The sequence below is a fragment of the Heteronotia binoei genome, chromosome 2 (genome assembly GCF_032191835.1).
Source record: "Heteronotia binoei isolate CCM8104 ecotype False Entrance Well chromosome 2, APGP_CSIRO_Hbin_v1, whole genome shotgun sequence".
Classification (NCBI taxonomy): Eukaryota; Metazoa; Chordata; class Lepidosauria; order Squamata; family Gekkonidae; genus Heteronotia; species Heteronotia binoei.
This window is the reverse complement of record NC_083224.1, coordinates 54,426,767-54,451,077: the sequence shown is the minus strand read 5'-3', so window position 1 is coordinate 54,451,077 and position 24,311 is coordinate 54,426,767. Positions and strand designations below refer to the sequence as shown.

At 43.1% G+C, this 24,311-nt stretch overlaps 2 protein-coding genes across 2 annotated transcripts; both read left to right on the top strand.

Moving 5' to 3' along the window:
- The first annotated feature begins 2,018 nt into the window (after positions 1–2,018).
- LOC132567298 (uncharacterized) lies at positions 2,019–12,420 on the top strand. Its single transcript, XM_060232979.1, has 7 exons — positions 2,019–2,200; positions 3,824–4,010; positions 7,841–7,948; positions 9,339–9,482; positions 10,662–10,722; positions 11,386–11,449; positions 12,299–12,420. The coding sequence occupies exons 2-7, from the start codon at positions 3,886–3,888 to the stop codon at positions 12,418–12,420; spliced, it is 624 nt and encodes a 207-aa protein (XP_060088962.1). The 5' UTR covers positions 2,019–2,200; positions 3,824–3,885.
- A 963-nt stretch (positions 12,421–13,383) lies between these two features.
- LOC132567569 (BPI fold-containing family B member 3-like) lies at positions 13,384–23,910 on the top strand. The gene is made up of 8 exons (XM_060233248.1): positions 13,384–13,550; positions 19,364–19,405; positions 20,413–20,568; positions 21,367–21,434; positions 22,136–22,178; positions 23,052–23,115; positions 23,461–23,537; positions 23,829–23,910. The coding sequence occupies exons 1-8, from the start codon at positions 13,509–13,511 to the stop codon at positions 23,850–23,852; spliced, it is 516 nt and encodes a 171-aa protein (XP_060089231.1). The 5' UTR covers positions 13,384–13,508; the 3' UTR covers positions 23,853–23,910.
- The last annotated feature ends 401 nt before the right edge of the window (positions 23,911–24,311 follow it).

Genomic DNA, 24,311 nt, shown 5'->3' with positions numbered 1-24,311 from the left:
GTATATTTTCCAAACAATTTAATTTTGCGTATGCTAAAGCTGTGTCTCCACGAAGAAAGAAATTTTGTGATTCTTTAGACACAGCATGTGATACAGGATTAACACCAGCTGAATCTCCTAACTCTGTAGCTAATACACATTATCAGTCTCTGAAGCATCGGTTGTGAAAAATATTAAATGTTGGATCCATTGAGAAACCAAGGTCCATTTAATCCTTATCATATAAGATCTCTAAAAATGTTAGAGGAAAAGCCAGGTGGTCAGTATCCACTGAGTCTTATAAAACCATTTCTTATCCGACACAGAGTCCAGAGAACTTGAATAATTAAGTTGGCTTTAAACCAAAATGTTTCTAAATATGATACCTTCCACCCACAGTCCACAGTCATGCCCAGAATATTGTGTTTTCTTCAGTTATTTATTTTGGAAGGTTATTAAGGTTTGCTGTCCCCATATAATTATTTTAATACATAGCTTTTTCATTATGACGTGGGTCGATCAGTATATAATAACAAGAACACATGACTGGGGGAGTTTGAACATTCATTGCCGGAAACCCCTTATCAAATAAGACCTGTCTCTCAAGTTGTCTACTTTCGGTAAGCATATGGTTAGGGACCTCTCTGGTAAATGGACTATTCAATGGACCTTTAGGAATGACTTTTTGCTGCTTTGATCTGAAATGCCCTCTGAGACACTGAAGAGATGGAACCTTGTAATAAATTGGCACTGTAAGTAAATTTGCTTTTGCATGGTGCAATGCTGCTTTACCACTTTTAACTCGGTGCTGAAACATAGGTGAAATAATCATGCTGAATTTGTGTTTCTGATTTACTTGAAACTGCAGTGTCATTGTCTTGTGCCCAAAGAACATCCACGCTGAGATCTGGCACAGAAGACTAGCACATGCAGAGGAATGCTGGACACCATGAGAAGGAAATTAACTTTTCCAATGGAAGATCTATAAACAGGGCTGGATCGGGGGGGGGGGGGGGGCAGAGGGGGGTGCTTGCCCTGGGCACTGACAGAGGGGGGGGGGGCGTCAAATTGGGTATGAAGTCCATTGTATTCTATGGGACCATAAAATAGAATGGTCCATAAGGGGCCATCATTTTTTTTAATTCCCCCCCTCAAAAAACATGTAGATTCGGTTCTGTCTATAGAAAAGGGAAACAGTGACATGAGAGGTCAAGTTGAGGTTGAGGAAAATTAAATTAGGAAACTGGGAAGGATGAACAGGCTTTTTAGGAGTCTTCAGCTTGTTCTGGCTGAACTTCCTTGGGAAAGCAATCCTAAGTAGGCCTACTCCTATTCCTATCCCTGGAAGTGTTCTTTGGGTTGTACTGTAAGTAGTATAGTTTTGTAAGATGTTCAACTTTAGACACTCATAAGGAAAAGATCCAGCAAAAATTCAAAAAGAAAATCATGTAGGCACTATTATTAGCAATTATTGATTAGGTTATTTTCTGGGCCTCAGCCTCCCTCCTTTAGAAATATGTTGCAGCTTTTTATTATCAGTGGACAGTCATAATTATACCTAGAAAGGCATTTCCTTCCCACTTTTATTGAAAGCTAATTGTCCAAAATGTATTGAGCTTCACCAGTCCTATGTCTATGGCTGGAGAGTTTATGAAAAATAAACTGGAATTTTGAACTTGGAATCAATACACCATCAAGCAGAGTTCTGTCTTTGACACCATTTCTCATCTATCACCTACTGTCTGCTAAGTCCATGCTGGCTGAATGGTGCTAGCCCCTTAATATCAAATGGTGGTAATGACTCCCCATTCAAATGGCATGAACACACTGCAGGCAAACTTTTTATCTCTTTTTGTTGCTGTTTGTGGCTTTCCAAGATCCTCTGAGAGAGTTATTTGCATGTGTGTGCTTGTATTTGACCATTGTATCTTTTTTTAAACCTCATCACAAAGGTGGACCTTCTAAATATCAGAGCCAAAGATGCTAACGATCTGGTATGGGATTCTGATCCTCTTTTGCTGCAAAATTAAATTAAATGCACCATACAGTGACAAAGGAAGAGGAGAGTATCTGTCTGGAAGTACAGACTATCAATCAAGTTTACTAGGCAGTCAAACAGCAAGATTCATCAGAGCTGCAGAAAACCACGTAGATTCATTTACAAAGAGAGCATTATGTACCGCTGTCACTGCAAGCATCAGTGACACTGCGTTTAATGACTGTAAGTAAACAGCATGTCAAACCTGACCCATCTTCTGGGCAGTGTACATCATTCTCACCATTTCCATTTTATCCTTATAATAACCCTGTGAGGTAGCTAAGGATGACAGAGAGTCACGCACTGAGCATAATTTAGAGTTAGCATTTGACCCAGTGTTTCCAAGATTGTAGCCTGACACTCTGATTTCTACTACACCACATTGGCTTACTTAGTAGTTTTACACACTAACTTCCAGAAAATATCTTTTCCACTGATGCCTTCTGAGTCACCTTGGACAGTTATTGTCTCTAACATTTCCCTCTTGTTGTATATGTGATCGGAATTGTGACTAATATAAGGAGTTCTTGCCTGGCTCATTGGAGCCTGTAGGACTGATCTTGGGGACTCGGGAACAATAGGCAGCAGAATCCAAATCCCTGCTGCCCTGTTCCAATCACGAACCTCTGCTGGTTTGAATGGTCCAATAGCATGCTAGCGTGGGAACCTTGAGTGTATATATAGTTGGCCCCGTTGGCCTAGTCTTTAGTCTTTGAATGCAGCACTATACTATACTGTACCTAATAAAAAGCTATAATCACAACCGCCTTGCCTCATCATTGCATGGAACCCACTATATTATACCTCTGTTATAGAATCATCCATTTAAAGCTCCTCTTTGCTGAAAGTGAATGCATTTATGAAGAGAAAACTGTAAGACTGCTTTCAAACTAAGGGTTTCTGCAGCCACCCAGACGCTACTGTGTGTCCAGAAACAGGACATGGAAGTGGTGGATCTACCACTCTTGTTTGTCCTTGGCATCTGGCATGGAGAAGGATACTGCTTTTGTGTGTGGAAATCCCATTTAACTGGACACACACCAGCACCTGGGGGAATCATAGCATTTTGTCCAAAGCTATACTGTGAGTTAAAAAAATTGGACACAGTATCAGGCAAGGTATGTTCCTAGTGAATTTTATCTGTGAGATTTTTTTAAAAATCCCAAGGATAAAATTCACTTGCCTGATATTGTGCTTAATTTTTTTTTACTCACAGTACAGCTTTGGACAAAATGCTATGATTCCCCCATATGAAGATAAGACGGTATCTACCCCTGTTGTTTGTCCTCAGCATCTGGCATTAAGAAGTTGTTGTTTTGGCAGATATGTTGAGAATGTGAGGCTTCTTTGCTTAATCTTGACCATTTCAAGAGTCAGGTTATCCTGGGTGACATGGGTTCCCTGAAGCTTGGCTGTCCTTTCTCATGAGAAGGCTTTCCCCCTATGCCAGTAGCCCTGCTCAGGAAAATTGTCTACCTTTAAGGCAGCCACTAATAAAAGTTCCAGGGTTGAATTCCACATTAGTAAATAGGAGCCAGCCCATCATGCGCAGATGCTCTTCCCCCTCTCTTTACTTCCCCGGCTTGCAATTAACAGAGATGCCTTAACAGCTGGCCAGCCATTTCTTTGGCAGTTTGCCAGGCTATTTATTTATTTATTTGCTAGCTTGCTTATTTATTTATTGTGCTAGATCCTATAGTGATACCTGAGACACTACATTTGCCAGGATTGTGAATCATAACCTGTCATTTTATCCAACTACCATTTGAAGCAAGCACCTAAATATATATCACCTTCCATTTTCAGATATCCAAGGCTTACTGTCAATCGTGATAAAGGAACTGTTGCCATTGGACATAACAAAGGCAATGCCTAAGTCGATAAAAAGTGTAAATGAGCTTCTAAAAGGAAGAGAAGCCCACCATTTTGCAGGAAGCCTGAATAATGATGCCGGTAAAACCCAGATGCTCAAAACAATACAGAATGTGAAACGGTAAATAAATTGGTATTGCAGAACTTCTCTTGCAAGTTACGTGTAATGCCCCAAACAGCACAGCATTCCAACAGGAGTTGAGTTTAAAGGTTATGGTGCCACCATCAAAGACTTTCTTTAGAATTCAGTTTGTCTGGAGCAATATGGTGGGTAACTAGTAAAGTAAGGGAGACAATCACAGGTAGACCTGATGTGGGGTAGACATAAAGATGTGGGGTAGACATAAAATCACACAAGGGCAGGGGTAAACTGACATTACTAAGAGCAAGGGGGGACTCTCTGCAGAAGTGTATTTCCTGGTCCTTAACCCCATTTTCTTTAGTTTCCTTTCTAGTTAGGCTTCCCAACCCTCCCACCCTGGTGGGGGACCCCTGGATTTGCAGCCTCTTCCCCTGCTCTCCAAAAATCTGAAAGCAGGGGGAGGGGGGGAAACGGCGCCAAGGAGCATGGCGAGCTGCAAGTCCGGGTCCTTCTGAGCCCATCTCGGAGGAGCAGCTACGCTGAAGCGGAGAAGAGGCGGCAGCGCAGCAGCGGCGCCCGCTTTGCCTCTGAGGAAAAATGAGAGAAGGGGCGGGAGGCTCCTCCTCGTCGTCGTCGCTGCTAAAGCCGGCTCGGGCCACGTAGGGCAGCTTCTGGGGCCGGGCCGGGCGCTGGTGCCCGGGGGAGGCATCCACCAAGGGGTCTCTCAGTCTCTCCATCTCCTCCGGGTGGGCCTGCGAGCGGCTCTCCAGAGGGTCCAATGGCCTCTGCTGCTGCTGGAGGAGCTGCCTGGGCTGGTCTTCGACGGCCCCCAGGGGGGAGACCCCCAGCAGGAGGGGCTGCCGCGGTGCCAGCCCTCAGGGGAACGGCAGTGGGCCATGGCTGGCGGGAGGGGAGTGCTGGCACCTAAGCCATGCGTCCTCGGCCAAAAAGCACCCGTCCAGCGACCGCCCGGCTCAGGGCAAAGAGGCGTCTGCTTGCCCGCCTCCACAGGAGGGGGAGTTGGGGGCAGGATCTGGCAACCAATGAGGGCGGAGGAGCATGCAGGAACCGCCCGGCCTGGACCTCCAGTCCCAGCTTGCAGTTCTCTTGCTGCACAAAAAGTGCCCAGCAGTTAGCACCGGCTCGGGGCTCTGCGCACTCCCTCCTGTGGAAAAAGCAGACCACGTGCATGCATGCAACAGGCAGTGAACCCTTTGTGCGCACGGCCCGCCGCCGGTTGCCTGGTTTGCAAAGAGGAGGGAGATGCCTTTGCCTGAACAGTGAGCTGTGACGGCAGTGTTGGCATGAGCAAGTTTGCAACACTTCAGTAGATGTTCTCTGCATATGCTTTGCTCTGCTGCTAATTTCTAGGTAAGGAAAGGTCCCCTGTGCAAGCACCAGTCGTTTCTGACTCTGGGGTGACATTGCTTTCACATAGGGTTGCCAATCGCCAGGTGGGGGCAGGAGATCCCCCGGTTTGGAGGCCCTCCCCACGCTTCAGGGTTGTCAGAAAATGGGGGGAGGGGAGGGAAATGTCTGCTGGGAACTCTGTTATTCCATATGGAGATTTATTCCCATAGAAAATCATGGAGAATTGATCTGTGGGTATCTGGGGCTCGGTGGGGGGGCTGTTTTTTGAGGTAGAGGCACCAAGCTTTCAATATAGCATCTAGTGCCTCTCCCCAAAATACCCCCCCAAGTTTCAAAAAGATTGGACCAGGGGGTCCAATTCTATGAGTCCCAAAAGAAGGTGCCCCTATCCTTCATTATTTCCTGTGGAAGGAAGGCATTGAAAAAGTGTGCCGTCCCTTTAAATGTGATGGCCAGAACTCCCTTTGGAGTTCAATTATGCTTGTCACAACTTTGATCTTGGCTCCACCCCCAAAGTCTCCTGGCTCCACCCCCAAAGTCTCCAGATATTTCTTGAATTGGACTTGGCAACTCTATTTCTAGTCTAGAGATCTTCAGTGTTTATTTCACATGATGGTACTTCTCCACACAATTACATTATAGAATTTAGTACCACAAAAATGTGGTGATAGAGGCCAGCCAATTAGATAGCTTTGAAAAAGGATTAGTCTGATTCACACACGGCTCTATCAATGTTCAGTATGAAATACAGTGAATCAGGCAATAGCTGTTGAGAGATAAGGCACAGTCTTGAATCCCAAGGCTCACAGGGCTCTTCAGTGCCAATTAGGGAACACACCATATTTGAAAAACGGAGCCTAACTGTAGCTGCTGAGGACTCCCAAAACTTCTGCCCAGTTTAGCCAGAAAGAAGTAAGGAGCAAAGCCTAATTGTTTTGCAGAACGGGTATCAAAACACTGAAAGATATTTTTAGAAGATTATAGAGAGAGAGCTAGTTACAGATGAAGCTGGTCCTGGACTAATAATGGCTCTTGGGTTCAGTTACATCAATTTGCTTAAAATCACAAATCATTACAAAATGCAGTTGTGCTCTGAGAATGTACAAAAGTGATAGAATGATCCAGGGCTTTTTTAAAAAAGAAAAAGCCCAGCAGGATCTCATGTGCATATTAAGCCACACCCCCTGGCATCACTGGAAGTGAAGTCACCCACTCAGTAGGTTACTTTCCACATATTGACACAGAACAATACAGTGCCATCAGCTGCATTTCACGGATGTGAGGTCTCAGACAGCCTAATAGTTGATAGTATCCTGCCCTTCCTGCCAAAGCAAGCTCAGGGCGGCTTACAATTCTTAATAATAAAAACAACATCAATATAAAAACATTAAGCTTGCCCCCCCCCCCCCCAACACAGCCAGAGAAAGAGAACCACATGAGTGGCGCAGGCAGCAGCAGGCCCAGCTTCTCCCAGGAAGGGGTGCTTGTGGGCAGCTCTGCAGCTCTCACTCTCTTCACAAGCCCATTGGAGGCTGGAGGCAGCAGAGAGGGTGGAGCACGCAGTCTGGGAGTGCATGGATGCCTACTGCCTTCCCTCTGCCAGAGACCTTTTCTGAGCCACAGCCCTGACCAAACCAACTAGAACTGCTTTCCTTTGTGCTCCTGCTAAAAAAAAAAAAAAGCCCTGGAGGGACCTAACAATCACATAACCCAGATTACAATCACTTCATTTACAGGCCAGAATTGCAACAGAACATCCAAAAATATACAGATAATTATTATGCTAAACTTAAATCATTCATTCATTCACTCACTCATTCATTTATTCATTCATTTTAGCTGATTTATTTTCCACTCTCCCTGGAAGCGGGCTCAGGGTGGATTACAACATATAAAATAACACAATTAGGTAAAACATAAGTATATTAAACAGTTACAATAAGATTTAGACAGTTGTCAGCTAGGAAAACACAAAGACAGAGAGTGGTGCCACTGAGCACAAACTCCTCAGAACTGGCCCATGCAGAGAAGGCTGTGATAGGGAGGCCAAGTTACACGGATGCCTGTTGCTTCAACCAAAGGCCTGGTGGAAAATCTCCATCTTTGTTGGATTTAGCTTCAGCTGAATCTGCTGTAACCATCTAGCCACAGCCTCTGATGCCCTGGCCAACTTTTCTAGGGTGGACAATCTATTGCATATGCTTAGTTCTGATTTTATCAGGAGTTACAACAAAAAGTACTGTCTTGAAGGTCACATCAGACAATGAGTAACAGAGCTTTTCAGTAATTCTCCTAAGCAAGTCTGATTTTTGTTTTAATCTCTCTCTGGGATTCCTGTATTGAGGGCAGTATAGGATATACAGGACTGCATTCCAAGAATGAAAAATTGTTAAGAAACACAGTAATCATATCCCTTCACCTTGCCATTTTTTTTTTTTTGCAATAATACATCTGCTTGCCTCCTTTCTTCCACAATTTCCCTCGCCTTTGTCTCACAGCTTGGCCATTGCAAAAATTGTGATTCTTCCAACTACCATGACATTTTCACCTGGTGATGACACAGTTCACCTATCTCTCCCTGTTGAAATTGGCATAGAAGCTATAAGGTGAGCATCCAAAGGAGCAGAACAACAGAAAAACTCAAAGTAACTTACCATGAAGATCATGTTCACAAGAGCAGTTGTTAGCTTGAGCGCCAGGACTACACATACAGAAGCTGAGCCAGGGTTCATCTCTTCAGAGCCTCTGATCTCCATAGAAAGCTTTTCCTGAGACTATAGTCTGGTTACAGGAAACAGAACTCTTGTCCTTCACCTGATTAGAGAGCCAGCTACAGACTCTGGACCTCCCATTGTGTGCAGAGCAATTCTAACCACAGTTACAACCATCTAAGCCCATAGACTTCAATGAATCTTACATATTCTGCATGTAACTCTGCTTAGCTTTGCACTGCTAGTCCTGTATGGAGGTGAATTTATATGTATTAATACCAGCTAAAAATGAAACATGGAAAAAACCCCACCATGATATGTACCCTAACGCATAAAATTGTTGAGCATCAGTTGAATATTCAGCTGTTAATCTGGTTCATTAGAATAGATAAGACCACCATCCCTGGGTAATGTGAGCTATAACTCTCTGATAAACTTCAGAGAACTGGTACAATGTCCATATATTTTGCTCGCGGCTGTGACAAATCTGATTGCATTAGAGCTTTAATTAATATGACATTTTAAGGGGAAAGTGTCATATTCTTGCCAAGAAGAGTAATGGCACTTGTATGTATTACAGTTGCATTAATTAAAAGAGTATATATTCAGCCAATATCCAGAATATTCTAAACAAATAGTAATTTTAATTTTTAACCCCTTCAAATTCAGCGCTAAAGTGTAAAAGCACAACAAATGGATGAGGTGATAGGAGCTTTTTTTCCCCCTCAAGGGAAAATTTGAGATTGAGACAATAGTGTATAGGGGAAAAGTTAACTCCCCTCTTTCTGTTCAGTGGTCTCAATATACAACAATGTTCCTCTAATATCTATTTTTCAAGAAAAAACAGACTGAAGATCCCTTTGGAGATCATTCAGCATCTTGCTTGTTTGAGCAAAGTGCTATTATAGACAAGCATTTTTTTTACCTGTCCACAATTTTCTTTCTAGTAACTATATAACTGTGTAATATCCATATGAGGCAGTATTTAATATACAAGAAAACAGTTGGACAAAAAGTATATGAACACCATAACATACAATGTCTTCTCTTAAAGCATTATTAGACCTCCTAAAAATTGTCTGTGATCAGCCTTGCTTATAGGAATATTTATTTTCTGTTACTGAAACATAACAACGGGGCTTGTTACTAATGGGCATGAACATAGCTCTCTCCCCACCCACCCCCTTCTATCTCAATGTTTGCTTTTTAAAAAGGTATAAACTCTGTTGTTGTTTCCCCCCATGGCTTTGAAATTTCTGGAAATGTTAAACATGAATGCAAGCAGTAAGACTGGCATCTTCAGTTCCTTAGCTAAAGTCAAGATTGATATTGTAGCCAAGCTGCTCTGGAAAGCCTCCAAAGACCAGGTATTCATCATTGAAGCCTCCAAAATCTTTATCAATGATATTCAAGTCAAAGAGAAGCAGAGGTGAGTGATGGGAATCATTCATATTCTGGTGATGGCAGGAAAGGATGAGTTCAGGGGAACAGGAGAACAGACTGGCATCCATATGAGACATGAGCACAAGAAAATTGGGTAGGCTTTTACTTTTATATTTTTGGCAGGAATCAAAAGAAGAGAGGGCTATGGAACCAGTTCATTTGGAAGGAAGGAAGTGTGGAAAGGGTTAATGCATATGTTGACTCCACTCTTCATGAGCTAGTTGAATGATTTCTCTCTTTCACAGCAAAGATCACACATAGAAATATTAGACGCTGAGGTGTTGGAGGAAAGGAAATGAGCTGAATAATTGACTTTAAACTGTACTAAAGGGATCTCAACTCTTTTTTTTGAGCCTTTAGACACCTTTGGAATTCTCAGGGTGGTGCCTGTAGCCACAAAATGATTGCCACAGGAGGCAGAACCATATACTTGGAGAAAGCCCAAGTGCAGGGGAAAAGAGGGGTAATTAAAAAAATACACTGGGGAAATGGAGAAAGAGAGACTAAAATACTCTGGTGGCAGCTGCCACTGCAACAATATTTTAATCTGCATAGCTGATTGGATGTTCAGTAGCCAATGGTAAGTGTGGCTGAGCAAGAGCCCCACCTGGCCCTGCCTACTTTGTGAAAACATGGTGGGTGCCAAGGAAGTTTTCTCAATAAAGCCAAGAATTTCTTTGTTAAGCTGCTACATTGTTATGAGGATCAAGTGTACCCAACACAGTTGGGTTGGAGTTATGCAAAAAGTTGCAATGTTTGGCTGCTGGAGAAGTCTCATCTAGATTGTTGGGAATACTTTTGCCTACTGTGTTGTGGTCTTATTGCCTGCTACAAAACGTTGGAAAATTTATGTCCAGTACTGTATTAGTCTGCAATTGTGTATCTGTGTGTTTTGTAGCTTCTGAGCCATCAAAAACCCTCTAGATTACAATTTTTATTTAATATTTGAGATTTGTGGTGGGAGAAGTATAACTTTTTACCAATAGCACATATTCTCTTGTTAAAATTTGTTTTGGTATATTTGTTGGCACTTTGCTGCTAGCTTAGTTTTAAGTTTCAGAATGTAACATACGGATAATTGTAATGCATTTAAAGCTCAGCATGCACTAAATAATAACAACAATGTCATTATCAGTTATTACAATTGTAATGTATTTTGCCTCAGGGTGACTGGCCCAGATGAGAAACATGTAAGATCTATCGTATGGACAATACTGAATGATGTGGTAAGTTGATCATTAGCTCATGTACCCCCAGGGGTCAGATGTGTCCATTTGTGAGTTTAGGGACCTGCACTTTAGGTATTTCCAAGGATATACATTGCATGTAGAAGTGTCCAACTCCAGTTAGACTGAACTGAAGGGGAACAATATTACTAGCTCACTAACTATTTAGCATATCTGACTGATTGCCTGATGGCAAGCTGGTCTCACCTGAGATAAAACTTGCAGTATGGTTAGATGACTGAAAACATATCCTTTTATCTCTGACCATCTTTTATATGAACAATTTTTGGATTCACATGGATCAAAATGTGGATCGTTTCTGTGTGTGCATACCTTATACAAATAAATACATTATTCATATTTGGTGGACAAAAGGACTTTCCCCTGGCTTTGGGTGTACTGTTAGAAGGTTCACATTAAAAATTCCATACAGACAAATCCTGAGCACTACTCTGAATTAAATTCAGAATAAAATGTACTGCATTATATAGTTGACTTGAAGGAAAATGCCTTCCCAAAGTATGCATGGATGATCAATATTTCAAAAGCATTCTCTGAACCTTGTTTCATAGAGAATGGTTCTCTAGACCTACCCAAAACCATTCTCTTATTTGCTTTGTGTTTTGATTCATTGTTGTGCAGTCTGTTCATTCTGCATTACAGATCAATCAGTGCATTCGATTGGTAGCTGACATCCTTAATTCATCACTTTTGAGTACTCTGGTTGGTAAGTTATTGTAGACAGTTCTTGCTGGGTTAAACCTTATTGGAGAACCTTTATTGGTCAGCCTACCAGAGGCTAATGTAACTTTATTTAGGAATAAAAATATAGAAATCAACTGATAATTCCCTGAATCAAGCATATGTAGTTCACAGTGTTTCTCAGTTATGTTACTAACTCAGTCCATCAGTGGAAGACTTTTCTATTCACAGCATCCAGTTGGTTCTATTCAGGACTTTTTTGTAGAAAAAGCCCAGCAGGAACTCATTGGCATATTAGGCCACACCCCTGACATCACCCTTGTTTCACATAGGGCTTTTTTGCAGACAAAGCCCAGCAGGAACTCATTTACATATTAGGCCACACACCCCTGACACCAAGCCAGCCGGAATTGTGTTTCTGTGCGTTCCCACTCAAAAAAAGCCCTGGTTCTATTTCCTAAACAAGGGGTTGTCCCTGCTTAACTGCTTGAATGGTAGCTACCTTCATGACATGACTGGGATCCACTGATGTGCAAGCAGCAACACAAACAGGCTTAATTAAATTCTGCTTGCACAAGATCTTGTGCAACACTTACTGCTTTCCTCTCTATATATTATAGTGCTCCAACATCGATTGCACAAGATCTTGCCCAAGCAGAAACACAAGTGGGGATATGATAACTTTGACTCAGGTCAAGTGGGTACTGTGGTCTTTTCCTTTCCTTTCTTTTTATACAAGAGCACTGGTGCAAAAGGAGTTTTTCAGGTCCATTCTATCCTTACAACTCCCCAGTTTGTGATTTAATGGAGCAGCATAGAAGTGGCTCAGATCCCATTGCCCACACGTGTAATTCAATGAACTCTTTGTCTGCAGCTGCAGTTCCCGTGGGGACATTTGGAAACATCCAGTATAATCTCATTGGCTGCCCCAAAGTAACTGATAGGTATTTCCTGATCCCTTATCAGGCAAGTATTATTCTTGGCTTTGGTTTCTGAAATTCAGGTCAACATATCATGCTATGAAATTGCTGCTAATCCTCCTGTCTCAATTACTTTTAGAAGCTCTTTTTCTGTCTTAGTAATGGTGTCAGAAAAGCCTGCTATAGAAGTAGTTGTGGTAGTTCTTTGGGGAGGTGTTCTCAAGGTCTGCCTGAATGTTCATAAACAGCACATGGTACAGTTCTTTTGGTAGGTACAATTTTAGAATGTAAAAGGCAAGCTGCATTTCTGAATCATCTCCAACATAAATTTAACAACACACACACAGAAACTGGCATATTGGTGAAAAGGTTAAGCCAGAACCTTTCCATGTGATAGCTGCTGCTGGAAGGGAGGAGAGTTCTAGCCTTTCCTATGACCTGACCTTGTTTGTAAACATATGAGAATATTCAAATAGAAATGAGTATTGAACAAGAGAGTATCCAAATGTAATTTCCCTACCTGCTTTCTGAAGTGTCACAGTCCCAAGACAATTGTACCTGGTGCATCATCTGAATTTATAGGCCATCCTTGATATCATGGACTGCAATTATAACCGCCACTTATTGAAGACACATACTGATGAGCTCACTGTAATCTTCCTTATACTGAATCAGACCATTGGTACATCAGGGTCAGTATTTCTACTCAGATTGGCAGCAGCTCTTCATAGTCTCAGGTAAAGGTCTTTCCATTACCTGTTATAATACAAGCTTAAACTAAGGGTTGTCATTGAGGTAAAAAACAGAAAAGGATGAGCACAGGGTTCAGTATCTCTATCACAGAAGTCAAACTAAGGAAAACAGCCCAGAGGGCCAGTGCTGTGACTCAGTATAAGGCAAATTGATAAAGAGATAGACAGGCCAATAGTCTGACTTAATATCAGGCAGATCTTTCACATATGGTGCATGGAGCTTTGATCTTGACTTTGTTTTAGAGATTAATGAAGACTGTGCATTTCCTTTTTGTATATCCATCAGGCCACATTCCTGATTCCTTTGCCAGGAAACTCACCCAGTGGGGCATCCTTCCAAATTAATCCACAGCCTGGGATCAACTTCCAGCTGGCCCTAAACAAGGATTTCATCAGCATTGGGATAGCTGCGATGACTGGAAGCAGCAGTGCCAATCTAACCAAAGGAGCAGGGGTAAAAGGATTACCATTTGTGTTCCCTCCACCTGCTTTGGCTGCTTGTCTCTGTCTCTCTCGGCTTGACTTCGCGAACGAAGATTTAAGAAGGGTGCAATAGTCTACATCTGCTGCAGGCTCGCTGGTGGCTGACAAGACCAATGTGGGACAGGCAGATCTGGCCACAGTGGCTGCAGGGAAAAGTCTCTGTACCTCACTCCAATTTAAATTCCTAATTAAAAATTCAGGATTAAGTGCTAAATTTCCAGGAAAAAGGGAAAAATGGCATCATGGAACAGTCAGACCAACAGGACTCTAGCTGTTCAATCTATACAATGGTTTATGCTGCAAGGCCCCAATCAAGTGTGAGCCCACAGCATGGAGCTCTTTCTTTCTCCACCCCACACCTTTTCAAGTGCCAGAACACCCATAGTAGTGGTGGGGGAAAAGAGCTCTGTGCCAGGGCCCTGCATAAGATTGGGTCCTTCAAGCATTTTAAAATCACTGTTGAATGGCAACAGCGAACTCATGGTGGCTTCAAGTTTTCTGTCAGGTTTGGTTAGGTTCAAAAAGCTGATTTCTAGATCCTGCCTTGTTTCTCTTCCAAATTCCCAACCTACTGTCTTTCTGAAATAGGCTAACCCACCTAACATAGAATGTGTGTGTGTGTTAAGTGCCATTAAATCACTTCACACTTATTACAACCTTATGAATTAATGATCTCCAAACATAAGATACCTATTCCTAATCCTATTCCTATCCCTGAATAAGCCTTATCTGATGAGCTGACTACCTTTCTCCCTATCTAACTTCTTTTCTGCCCCTTCTCATGGCCTCTCATTGGCTGGAGTCTCTAGGAATTTGCATAAACACCCCAGGATCTTAGACTGGCAGTGAGGCCTGGAGGATGGAAGTGGAATTGATCCTTTACATCTTCCTCTCTTGAACATTCACTAATGGAAAACCCTACCCCCAATAGGGTTTGGCGGTGGGAAGATGTGTGTGTGTATGGGAAGGGCTAATCTGGCCCAGTCTCTGATGTTTATTTTGACCTGAAAAAACCATAGAGGTGTATAGCATTTTTGTAGTTCAATTAGAACTCAGATGGAGGCAAAAATGCCACTCCACATCAGATTCCCCCAAGGACTGTTCCTGTTCTAGCAAACTCTCTGCAAACTCCCAGCTGTCTCTGTCTGTTTCTCTGTCTACCTTAAATGCAAATTACTATTTCTTCTTCTTCTCTTTCTCGCTCTTTCTCTGTCAGTCTGACTCTCTCTCTCTTTATCTGTTGGTCTGGGTCTCTCTCTCTCTCACACACACACACATACACACACACCACCTGCCTCAGCAGGGAATAGGGCTGCTAGCCTTCCTGCCTGCAACCATTCTTTCCCACCACCTGGGCCTGTCAACTTCCAGGTGGGGCAGAAATCAATTTTCCTGGAGAAAATGGTAGTTTTAGAGGATGAACTCTATGACACTATACCAAGCTGAGGTCCCTGTCCTCCCCAAACTCTGCCCCCAACCTGGAGTTGGCAACACTGCCACTTCGAGGGGCAGTAGAAGAAATTTTAATTTAAAATTGCCATCCTGTCTGTGTGTTGCTATGTCACTTCTTGGGAAAACACAGACGTGAAACAAGGTTGCTCCAGGAAGAGCCAGAAACTCTAGAGCTACCTACATGACTTCTGGGGTTTCCCAGGAAGAGACATAGAGGTGCATAGGATATTGTGCCCCTCCCTGTGTCTCTGCCCCCCAACATAGCAGAGAAGGATCACTTTCTGCAAACTCTGAAGTATAGTATGCTTAAGCAAAACTATTAGAACAATTAGCATTCAATGAGACATATATCCTTCTGTCACCACAGGCCCTAATTCTGGTGAGGTGTATCACTTTAGGACAAGACTGTAGCCATACATCCATTTCAGTTCCATAACATAGATGTTTTCTGTTTTCAATTTTTGACTCCTAATTTGAAGACTTCATGGCCTATGGAGCATAAGCAGTCAAGAAGATGCATTACTGCTGTGGGTCTATCTTCTCTTGCTGTGTCTGCATGCCATGCAAGCATTTTCAAGCATCCTGTGGCTGAAAACATAATGAGGGACCAGAGTAGTCTGTTCCTTATCCAATGCTGAATCCCAGATTGTCTCTGATTAGCAATTCTGTTTACTGGCTCTCCCTTGGAAAATTACTATCTCATTAAGAAGGCAATAACATTCCCGTGATTAGTTTCAACATATGTCTTGCAATGTTCCTTATCCCAGTCCTCATCTTTCATTACCAGAGCTGTTTTTCTTTTTAAAAAAACCCCTAACCCAAAACATTCGCTAGATTCCTTTACTAATTTATTTGGGGAATAGTTATTTTTCAATTTGTGAACAAGCTCTGTGTATTTAACAAACCCAAAGGTAGTATTTATCCCCCTCCTCTTTTATGTAGCATGCTTACAGTTAAGCATCAATGGTAGGCCTTCCTGACATGTCTCATCACCTCAAAAAGGTGAGTTGTATGGGTGTTCACTGTGGATCTGAATCCCATTATGGTCTTGGTGAAGTGGCTAAAGCTCTGGTAGGTGAAAGATAGGTACTGTTTTTTCATTATTGGGGCTAACAGCAGCACAGAAAATTCTTTTCAATAAGAGATTGAATCCACAGCACTGGTCACAGTCCATATCAGGGACCCCAGCTGCTGTCTAGGGCCTAAACAAAAACCCCAGTCAGGGAATGCAAACATGGAACTCCAATGCAGTTTGGGCTTCAACTGTAGGCAGTGGCGTCACTGGGGTGGGTTGCACCCTGGGGCCAAGTGCGTGGGTTGCACCCTGGGGCCAAGTCGGTTGCACCCTGGGGCCAAGTGTGCCGGACTCGGAGGGAAGAGCAGCAGTCCTCGTGCGCTGCCCAGAGGTGCTAAATCCCTCGCGTTCGAACAAAGGAAGCCTCCGCCTGGAGAAGCCGAAAGATTTGGGGACGGTAACCGTCCCGAAACTTGAGGAGAGGCGCTGCTCGTCCTGCAAACTACTTCTTCCATCAGTCCGTCCCTCCCAAGGCGCTGGCGGCGGCGCGGGCTTGTGCAAGACCAGTTGCTAGCCGAGAGCGGCGGCTGGGGGAGCTCAGCGCACCTGGCGAGAACCAGCGAGAAAGAAGCCCGCTTCGGGTCCTCGTCGCCTGCCCCCTCCTCCCCTGCCGCCAGCAGCAGCGCCTGCAGTGCGGAGTCTTCAGCACTGGCGCTCACGCGCACTGCCGGCAATGCTCCTGCGCTACCCCTCACCCGCTCCTCCTCTTGCTGCTGCGAGCGCGCCCGATGCCGCCTGTTTTCCTCCTGCGTGAGGGACTCCCTCGCTCTCTGCCTGCCTGCCCCCTTCCCTTCCCTCCTGCGCCCCGCGCGTCTAAAGCCTCCTTTCCCTCGCTGGTTGGCTCGCAACGTCCTCCCTTCCCTGGTTTGCCTGCTCGCCCTCTGATGCCTGCCTGCGGAGAGCTGCGCTTTCCTCTTCCCTCCCGGCCTTCTCTCGCTTCGCCACTGCCTTGAAAGAGCCTCCCCGCGTCTCCCGCCAATAAAGACTGTGATTGCTTGCCGCCTGCTGCCTTCAAAGAGCCCTAGGGGGCCAATGAGAATGCTCTGGGGGGGGCCAATGGCCCCCTTGGCCCTGCCCTAGTGACGCCTCTGACTGTAGGGCATCTCGGGCAAATCTGAGTGAAAAATAAATGCAGGGAAAGGAGCTTTTGCAGGTATACTTGTTGGCCAGCATCTTTCTTCAGCCCAAGATTGTTAGAGGAAAGGACAATCAAGAGCTGAAACCTAAGCCCTGTTCACAATTTACAGTGCACAAATGTACAATCTGTGTACAAAACACACTTGAGTTTTCTTTCAACATATTTTGAGTAATTTTCATGCAACGTTGTATTCATGTACAGCTAGGATCAGTGGCATACCTAGCTTATTTGTTGCCTGGGGTGGATATTTTTAATACCCCCTCCTCTGTCCCCCCCCTCAAGTCACAGCTGACTTATGGCGACCCCATTCGGTGGATTTGGGGTTGGGGTTGGAAGCTCAGCAGAACCAATGCAATGTACAGTGACCAGCAAACCCAGTGCCATTGTGGCAATGCCAGATGATGTCAAGCACAGAATCACAGTCCAAGCAGGATGGTGGCAGTTTGGAAGCCCAGCAGAACCAGGGCCTTCTGTTTGTAATATTAAGTAAGGTTTTCTTCTATACTACTGTTAAATACATTCTGCCACCAAGGAGGAAATGGAGGAGAAAGTCTTGAGACCAAGAAGTTAAAAATTAAAGGGTGGGGGGGAGGCCAAGGGGAAAATATGTGAAGGCAAACAGAAATGAATGAGAAATATGTGGAAAAATGGAAGATAAATTAAGAGAGGGAAAGGTCATTTTATCTTGCTGCAACACCCTTAACTACCACTTTGCAAGATCTGGCTGAGCTGGGTGCAAGGAAAGGAAGAGAGAAAGGCTAGACTCCTGAGGAAAATGGCCTGCAGGCTGGCAGATACTGTAGCAGCCATCAGCATGCTGGCTCAGTTGTTATGCAAGTTTGCTTCAATCTTGGAGAAAAGGAAGTCTAGCCAATCCTAGCATACGCTCAGACTTTCTGCTGTGTCCCTACTGGCTGCAGCCAGAACTGCATTTTCTGGTACTGGTCACTGGTTTCATGTCTAAAGTGAACATGTGTTGGCTCTTTCTAACAAGCTGATAGGGATGTCAACCTCCAGGTGGGACCTGGGGATCTTCCAGAATTACAGTTCAGAGAGATCAGTTCCCTTGGAGAAAATGCCTGCTTTGGAGGATGGACTCTGTTTATGGTTACCAGGTCCACCTCAGGAAATATCTGGGGACCTTCCGGGTGGAGCCAGGAGACTTTCCTATTCCCTAAATAAATAAATAAACAATACGCAGTGTAGTTCCTCTGAATACAGTCTTCATTTCCTCACCCTCTTTCTTTATCCACTCTGGCAGCTGCACTTTCACTAAATGAAAGTGAAATTTGTCATACCCTGACAAATCCGCTTGTCAGGCTTTAGAAGCATTTCCAAGCATGGCTTTTTAAAAGGGACACATAGACACACTCACAAAGCAGCCAAAATAAATAGAGTCTGCAAGCCCACACTTTTGTGATCTCACTGGGGCAATTTACTCACAGGAGTTGTTGAATGTAACAATCTGCTGTATTTCAACCAGTTTCTTCAGACAGGTACAGGAAAGAAGAGCAGCCTAGGGGGTGGAGTTTTCCTCCATCCCATAATCAGGTTCTTGCTAACTCTTTCCTATACATTTTACTATAGAAACAACTTCTGAAGCAAATGCAAAACAGAAGTACTTTGCTCTCTGCTTTTTCACAGCTTCTCATACCGGTGTGACTCTGCCTGACCCTACCCCATGCTTTCCTGCTGCACACACACGTTCCAAAATACAAACCAGTTGCAAGTGTCTTCTAAGCTTGCCAAGGTTTAAAGGCACATGGTGGCTGTTGGGGAACGGCTTTCCCATGTGGCAAGCTGGCTTGCAATGGAGAGGAGCCTGCAAAACTGGGGGATCCCCTACTGGGGGACTGGCAAGCCTAACTCTGTGGCACTGTACCCTTCAGAGTTCTCTGCCCTCCCACACTCCATCCCCAAATCTCTAGGAGTTCCCCAACTTGGATCTGGCAACCCTACAAACTGATGATCCCACACCTTTGCAGATTATATACATGCATTCACTGTAACTTATGAATCGGACTCTTAATGTAAAAAAAAATCACTGAGTATATTCCAGAAAATACTCAAAATATGGACATTCCCAGCATATTCATGTTGCTGTTCCCTTTGCTTGTAGAAGCCATTCTTGACGACTGACTTGGCAAGTGTGATACCTAAGGTTTGTTGTTTTTTCTTTTTATGCATTTCTTGAGCTGCTCAAGTATTTCATCTTCACCTTTTATATATGTGCAACTTTGAAGATACGTTGTGACTCTGTTAATCTCTTCTGGGTACCAGATGTTTAAGCAGGAGTGTTGTTTTTGGTAAAAAGGATCTTACAACGTTGTATGAATAAAGTTATCCCAAAATTACTGTTCTTGCACACAAAGGCATAATAAAAACTCATGATAATTAGCTGCCCATATGCACAGAGATATTTGCATAGATACGAGTGTTGCATGCCTGCAAATCTGCTCATTAAATCAAGATGTTGTTGAATATAGATTCTTAGGTGAAAGTCTTTTATCAGGATCCCCTGAACATAGAGTATTCATACTAAAAGCTTATTGATTCATGATTCTTTCTTTTAGGTTGCTATTCCAGGGGAGGCCTGGTCTGTTCCAGGTGGGAACTCAGAAACACAGAATGGGGAGCAGATCCCTTGATTAACTACAAAGGGTTGGAATAGATAATCTTCTAGGGACTAATACAATTGCTTCAAAATGTTTACAATATCAGGTGACTGATGGTGTGTCCAGTCATGAGCTGAGCCCATGCAATATCCCTTATTTTACCATGTTTTCTTCCCATGCACAACCTGGTTCTCTGAATTGTTCTTGAGTCTATTCTGATCCCTCAAATAACTGTCATAACATCAGCCATGGCAAGGCCCACCAAGTCTTCAGTAAGGGGCCCAAGATTAGAGCACTTCTTCCTATAGGGTGGAAGGAAAGTAGAAGGATAAGGCCCAGTGAGTGAGATCCAGAATTAGCAATACACAGAAACTCTCCTGTAGACTTTTAAGGTAAGGTAAAAAGCTCATAAAGCATGTGCTTCAAATGAAATAGGTAGGCCTTTAGGGAACAAGTGAACTAAGCACAAGTATACTGTTGAACTATCCTGGGACAGTGCAAAGTCACTCTGCACAAACAGGTGTACAAAACTCATCTTTGTGTTCCCTTGTAGATTTCTGAGCACTTTTCTGTCCCTCAGCCCTTGGTAGTAAAGATAAGAGACTCAAAATTCCCACTTGTTTCCATGAATAGCCAGGATGCTATGGTAAAGCAGACTCTTTTCACTGATGTGTGCACACCTGGACAAACTGTCCTACACTTGCAAATTGTGAGTACAAAAGCCAAATATCTATATCTCTTCCATTTACGGTCTAGTTCTCACATTCATTGGGGAATTTAGCCTGTTGTTTTCAGAAAGTTATCCCATGCATTGAATACTATGATTTGCTGTATCCTGAAGAACTTTTGTGGATATATAAAGCCTGATTGAATAGCATCAGCTATTAACTTGCTTTCTAAGATTTGAAGGGCAGGTGGGTTGGTCACAAGCCAAAAGGGATAGAGACTGATGCAAACAAGATGGAGGCAAATTGATCATGCAGTATAATCTAGATTTTTCCCTCTTGTATTTTCAACATAAACCAGAGGTATTTTCAACAAGAACCATGTGGCTCTGTCTGATTAAAGAGACAGAATCTATATCTACTTATTTTGATTGTTACAGTATATTTTCTTGACTTGTGTGTGTGGTTCCTGCTTTGACTCATTACAGAAATGACAGATGAACAAAATCTCTCAATGAAAGGAAATATAGATAGAAAATAACATGCTAGGAAAGACAAGTATGACATGTGGTGTTGGATCCTATCAACTTTTCCACCCAATGTTGATTGAAACTCTTCTTCATTGTGGCCTCTGTCCTTTGCACCATGTGATTTCTGCAGCCCTAATTAAAAACTAAATTATGTTAAGTCCTCTAAAGTTACTCAGCATCTACACTTTGGCTCACAACAGACTCTAGCTTTTGTACTCATAGCATAACTGGTTGTATAATTTACATTGAATTCCATGCACAAAGACCTGTGCCATACCAACTTTTGCAATTAATTATTCCTTTTCATTACAGAACACCATCTTCAAAGCAATGTTCGCAGCTTCCAATGGAAAACTGTTCATCTCTTTGTCACAAAATAGGTATTTGTACTACTGATTGTGTTTTGGGTTTGTCATAGGATAATCTGTCAGGTAGAAAGGAGAGATGATGAATCTATTATTATTATTGTTGTTGTTGTTGTTAATTGGATTTATATCCCACCCTCCCTGCCGAAGCAGGATCAGGGTGGCTCACAACAATCAAACTAAAACAATAAAACAATATATAAGTATTAGAGTTTAACAATTAAACCAAGTTAATAATAACAATTAAATAGTTTAAAACAATTTTGGTGCTAGTATCATTAATTTCAGTATGTTCAGCGATGTTGGGCATCCTTTTATACTATTATTCAGCTGAAGGTGGATTGAAATAGTGCTGTTTTACAGGCCTTGGGAACTGGGCAAAGTCCCGCAAGGACCTTACTTCTTCCGGAAGTTGGTTCCACGAGTAGGGGGCCACAATTGAGAAGGCTCTCTCTCTAGTAGACTTCAGTCTTGCCTCCCTTGGCCTGGGGATCGACAATAAATTCTGCATCCCAGATCTAAGTACTCTCTGGAGAACATGTGGGGAGAGATGGTCCCTAAGGTACAGAGTCAACAATATCACTCTAGTATGAGAAGGAATGACATTTCTGGGGATTTACTCAACCTTCCAGCCCTCCCCTATTTTTATGTTTCTCAGCAGAGCCACTAACAGCTTGTTTTTTCTAATCTGTTGCCATTTGTTTCTTTCCTTGTAGCTTGGACATTGTTCAAGCTTCATCATCCACTGGCTCTAGCAATGTAAGTTTTCTCTCCAAGATCTGAGATAAATCACAGGTCAATAAGTCTGTTTTGCATGACATCTTATTCCTTATTTGCATGGCCCATCAATGTATGGCCCATGAAATCTAAAAGCATAGGTTGGGAAATTCCTGGATATTCGGGGACAAAAACTGGGGAGAGCTGAGTTTGGGGAGGGCAGGGAATCCAGCAGTGATTTGATGCCATAGCTTGCCCTCTGAAGCTGCCATTTCTTTCAGGGGAATTGATCTCTATAGTCTGGAGATCAGTTGTAATTCAAGTATAACTTTAACCCCCAGCTGGTGGTTGGTTACCCTGAGGGGCTGGATACACTGAAACCTTTATGGTCAGACACTCAAGCAGGAGAAGGACTTAAAGCTTTCCATGCCTCTTCCCCTGAGTTATCTCCTCTTCCATTTCTGCTTCCATGACTGTTTGTTCTCTTTATTCTGCATAAGTACATCTACTTTCCCTAGGAAAAGCTTTGTGGTTTGTAGATCCAGGTGAGCAGCCATGTTAGTCTGAAGCAACAGAACAAAGTTAAAGTCCAGTGGCACCTTTAAGGCCAACAAAATTATATTCAGAATTCGTGTGCATGCACATTTTGTCAGATGATGAAGACCCAAAGCTGAATGCACCTTCACCATCATGCACATGGACAATGTGAATTCTGCAAAAAGAGGTGTACCTAGATGAAACTACCATCTGTGAACAAATTTTAATAGGTCATCAGAATGCACTTTTCAGTGTCATCCTTTATGTTGCCCTAGTTCTTATAGAATAAGGCATGATCATCTGCATGGTACATTTGGATTTAAAATGGACTCAAGCCCATCTGTGATTGTAATGAATGAGTGTTCTTCTGTGTTCCAGGCCCAGAAGCTCCATGACTGGGTCAGTGACATTTACATGAACAGCTACCTACCAGCCATGAATGGTAAGAGCAGACAGATGTCTTGTAGAAAACTAGAGACTCAGTCCGAGGGAACAGGCTATTAGAGAAGAACTAATGCAGTGGCTGTATATGGAAAGTATATGTATATGAAATTGACTCCGATTTATGAGAAATTTTCAATGATAAAGGGTATCTGTTTTTCATTCTCCACTTCTTCTCATTGTGCACAAATGCAATCTGTGAAGCTAGTAGTGGACGTCTCCTAATTTTGTTTTATGCACATTGGCTGGCAGAACCATTGATATCAATATAAATTTTGGATGTATGCTCCAAAGCAAGAAATGTAAGGATATGCCCATTCTGAAAGGAGACTATGCTTTCTCCTAGGTTTGCTTAGCAGAGGAATCACATTGCCTTCCATCCTAAATGACAAGTGGATTAAAGCCAACACTACCCTTTTCCAGGTACTGCAAGAACACAGAAGGTGATTTTGCCATCTCTTAGAGCAACCATTTACCTAGCAAAGCAGGTGTGCAATGGTGAACACATCTAGAAATAGCAGCTGTCTGAGTATGGTGTACTGTATGGAGCCCTCCAGATAATTTGTGTGTTACTCATCTAGTTATTGCTATGCTCTTTTGTGGGTTTGGGAGGCACACTCAACACTGAGGTTATAATGTGTCCCATATATGACATTGGGGGTGGGTATAACATTATTCTGAAGGGGTAAACACCTCTACATCTTCTGTCTTTAGGATGGCCTAGTGATTTCATTGTGATCAACATTGCCAGCCTTGAACCCTGAAAAGCATCCAATAAGAAGAAGCATGTTGAGAGGTCATCTGATTTTTGAAAAGCCCCAAACCATCAGATTGTGTCTCCTAGTGCTCTGAGATGTCTTATTTTCCTGCTGCTAACTTTCAGGGTAATGGCTCTTAAGGCAGTTTGTTGTGAGCCCTGCAAGTCATGTATATCCTATGATAAAGATATCACATAACCCCTATGTGTATGAATGCTGAGAACTGTACCTCCTTGTTGGACCTGACTTTGTTTGCCTATCATCTTGCCCTTCGCCTTTTTTAGCTCCTTGCCAGAGGAGCTGGACCAGTTGGAATCAGTCCTGCCTGATCCTGTGAACGGGCCATACTCAAATACCCTTCAGTTATATTAAAAAAGCAGATGACTTCCTGGTACCGCCAAAGCTGTCTGATCATGGTGACTAGTAGATGAATTGTTCA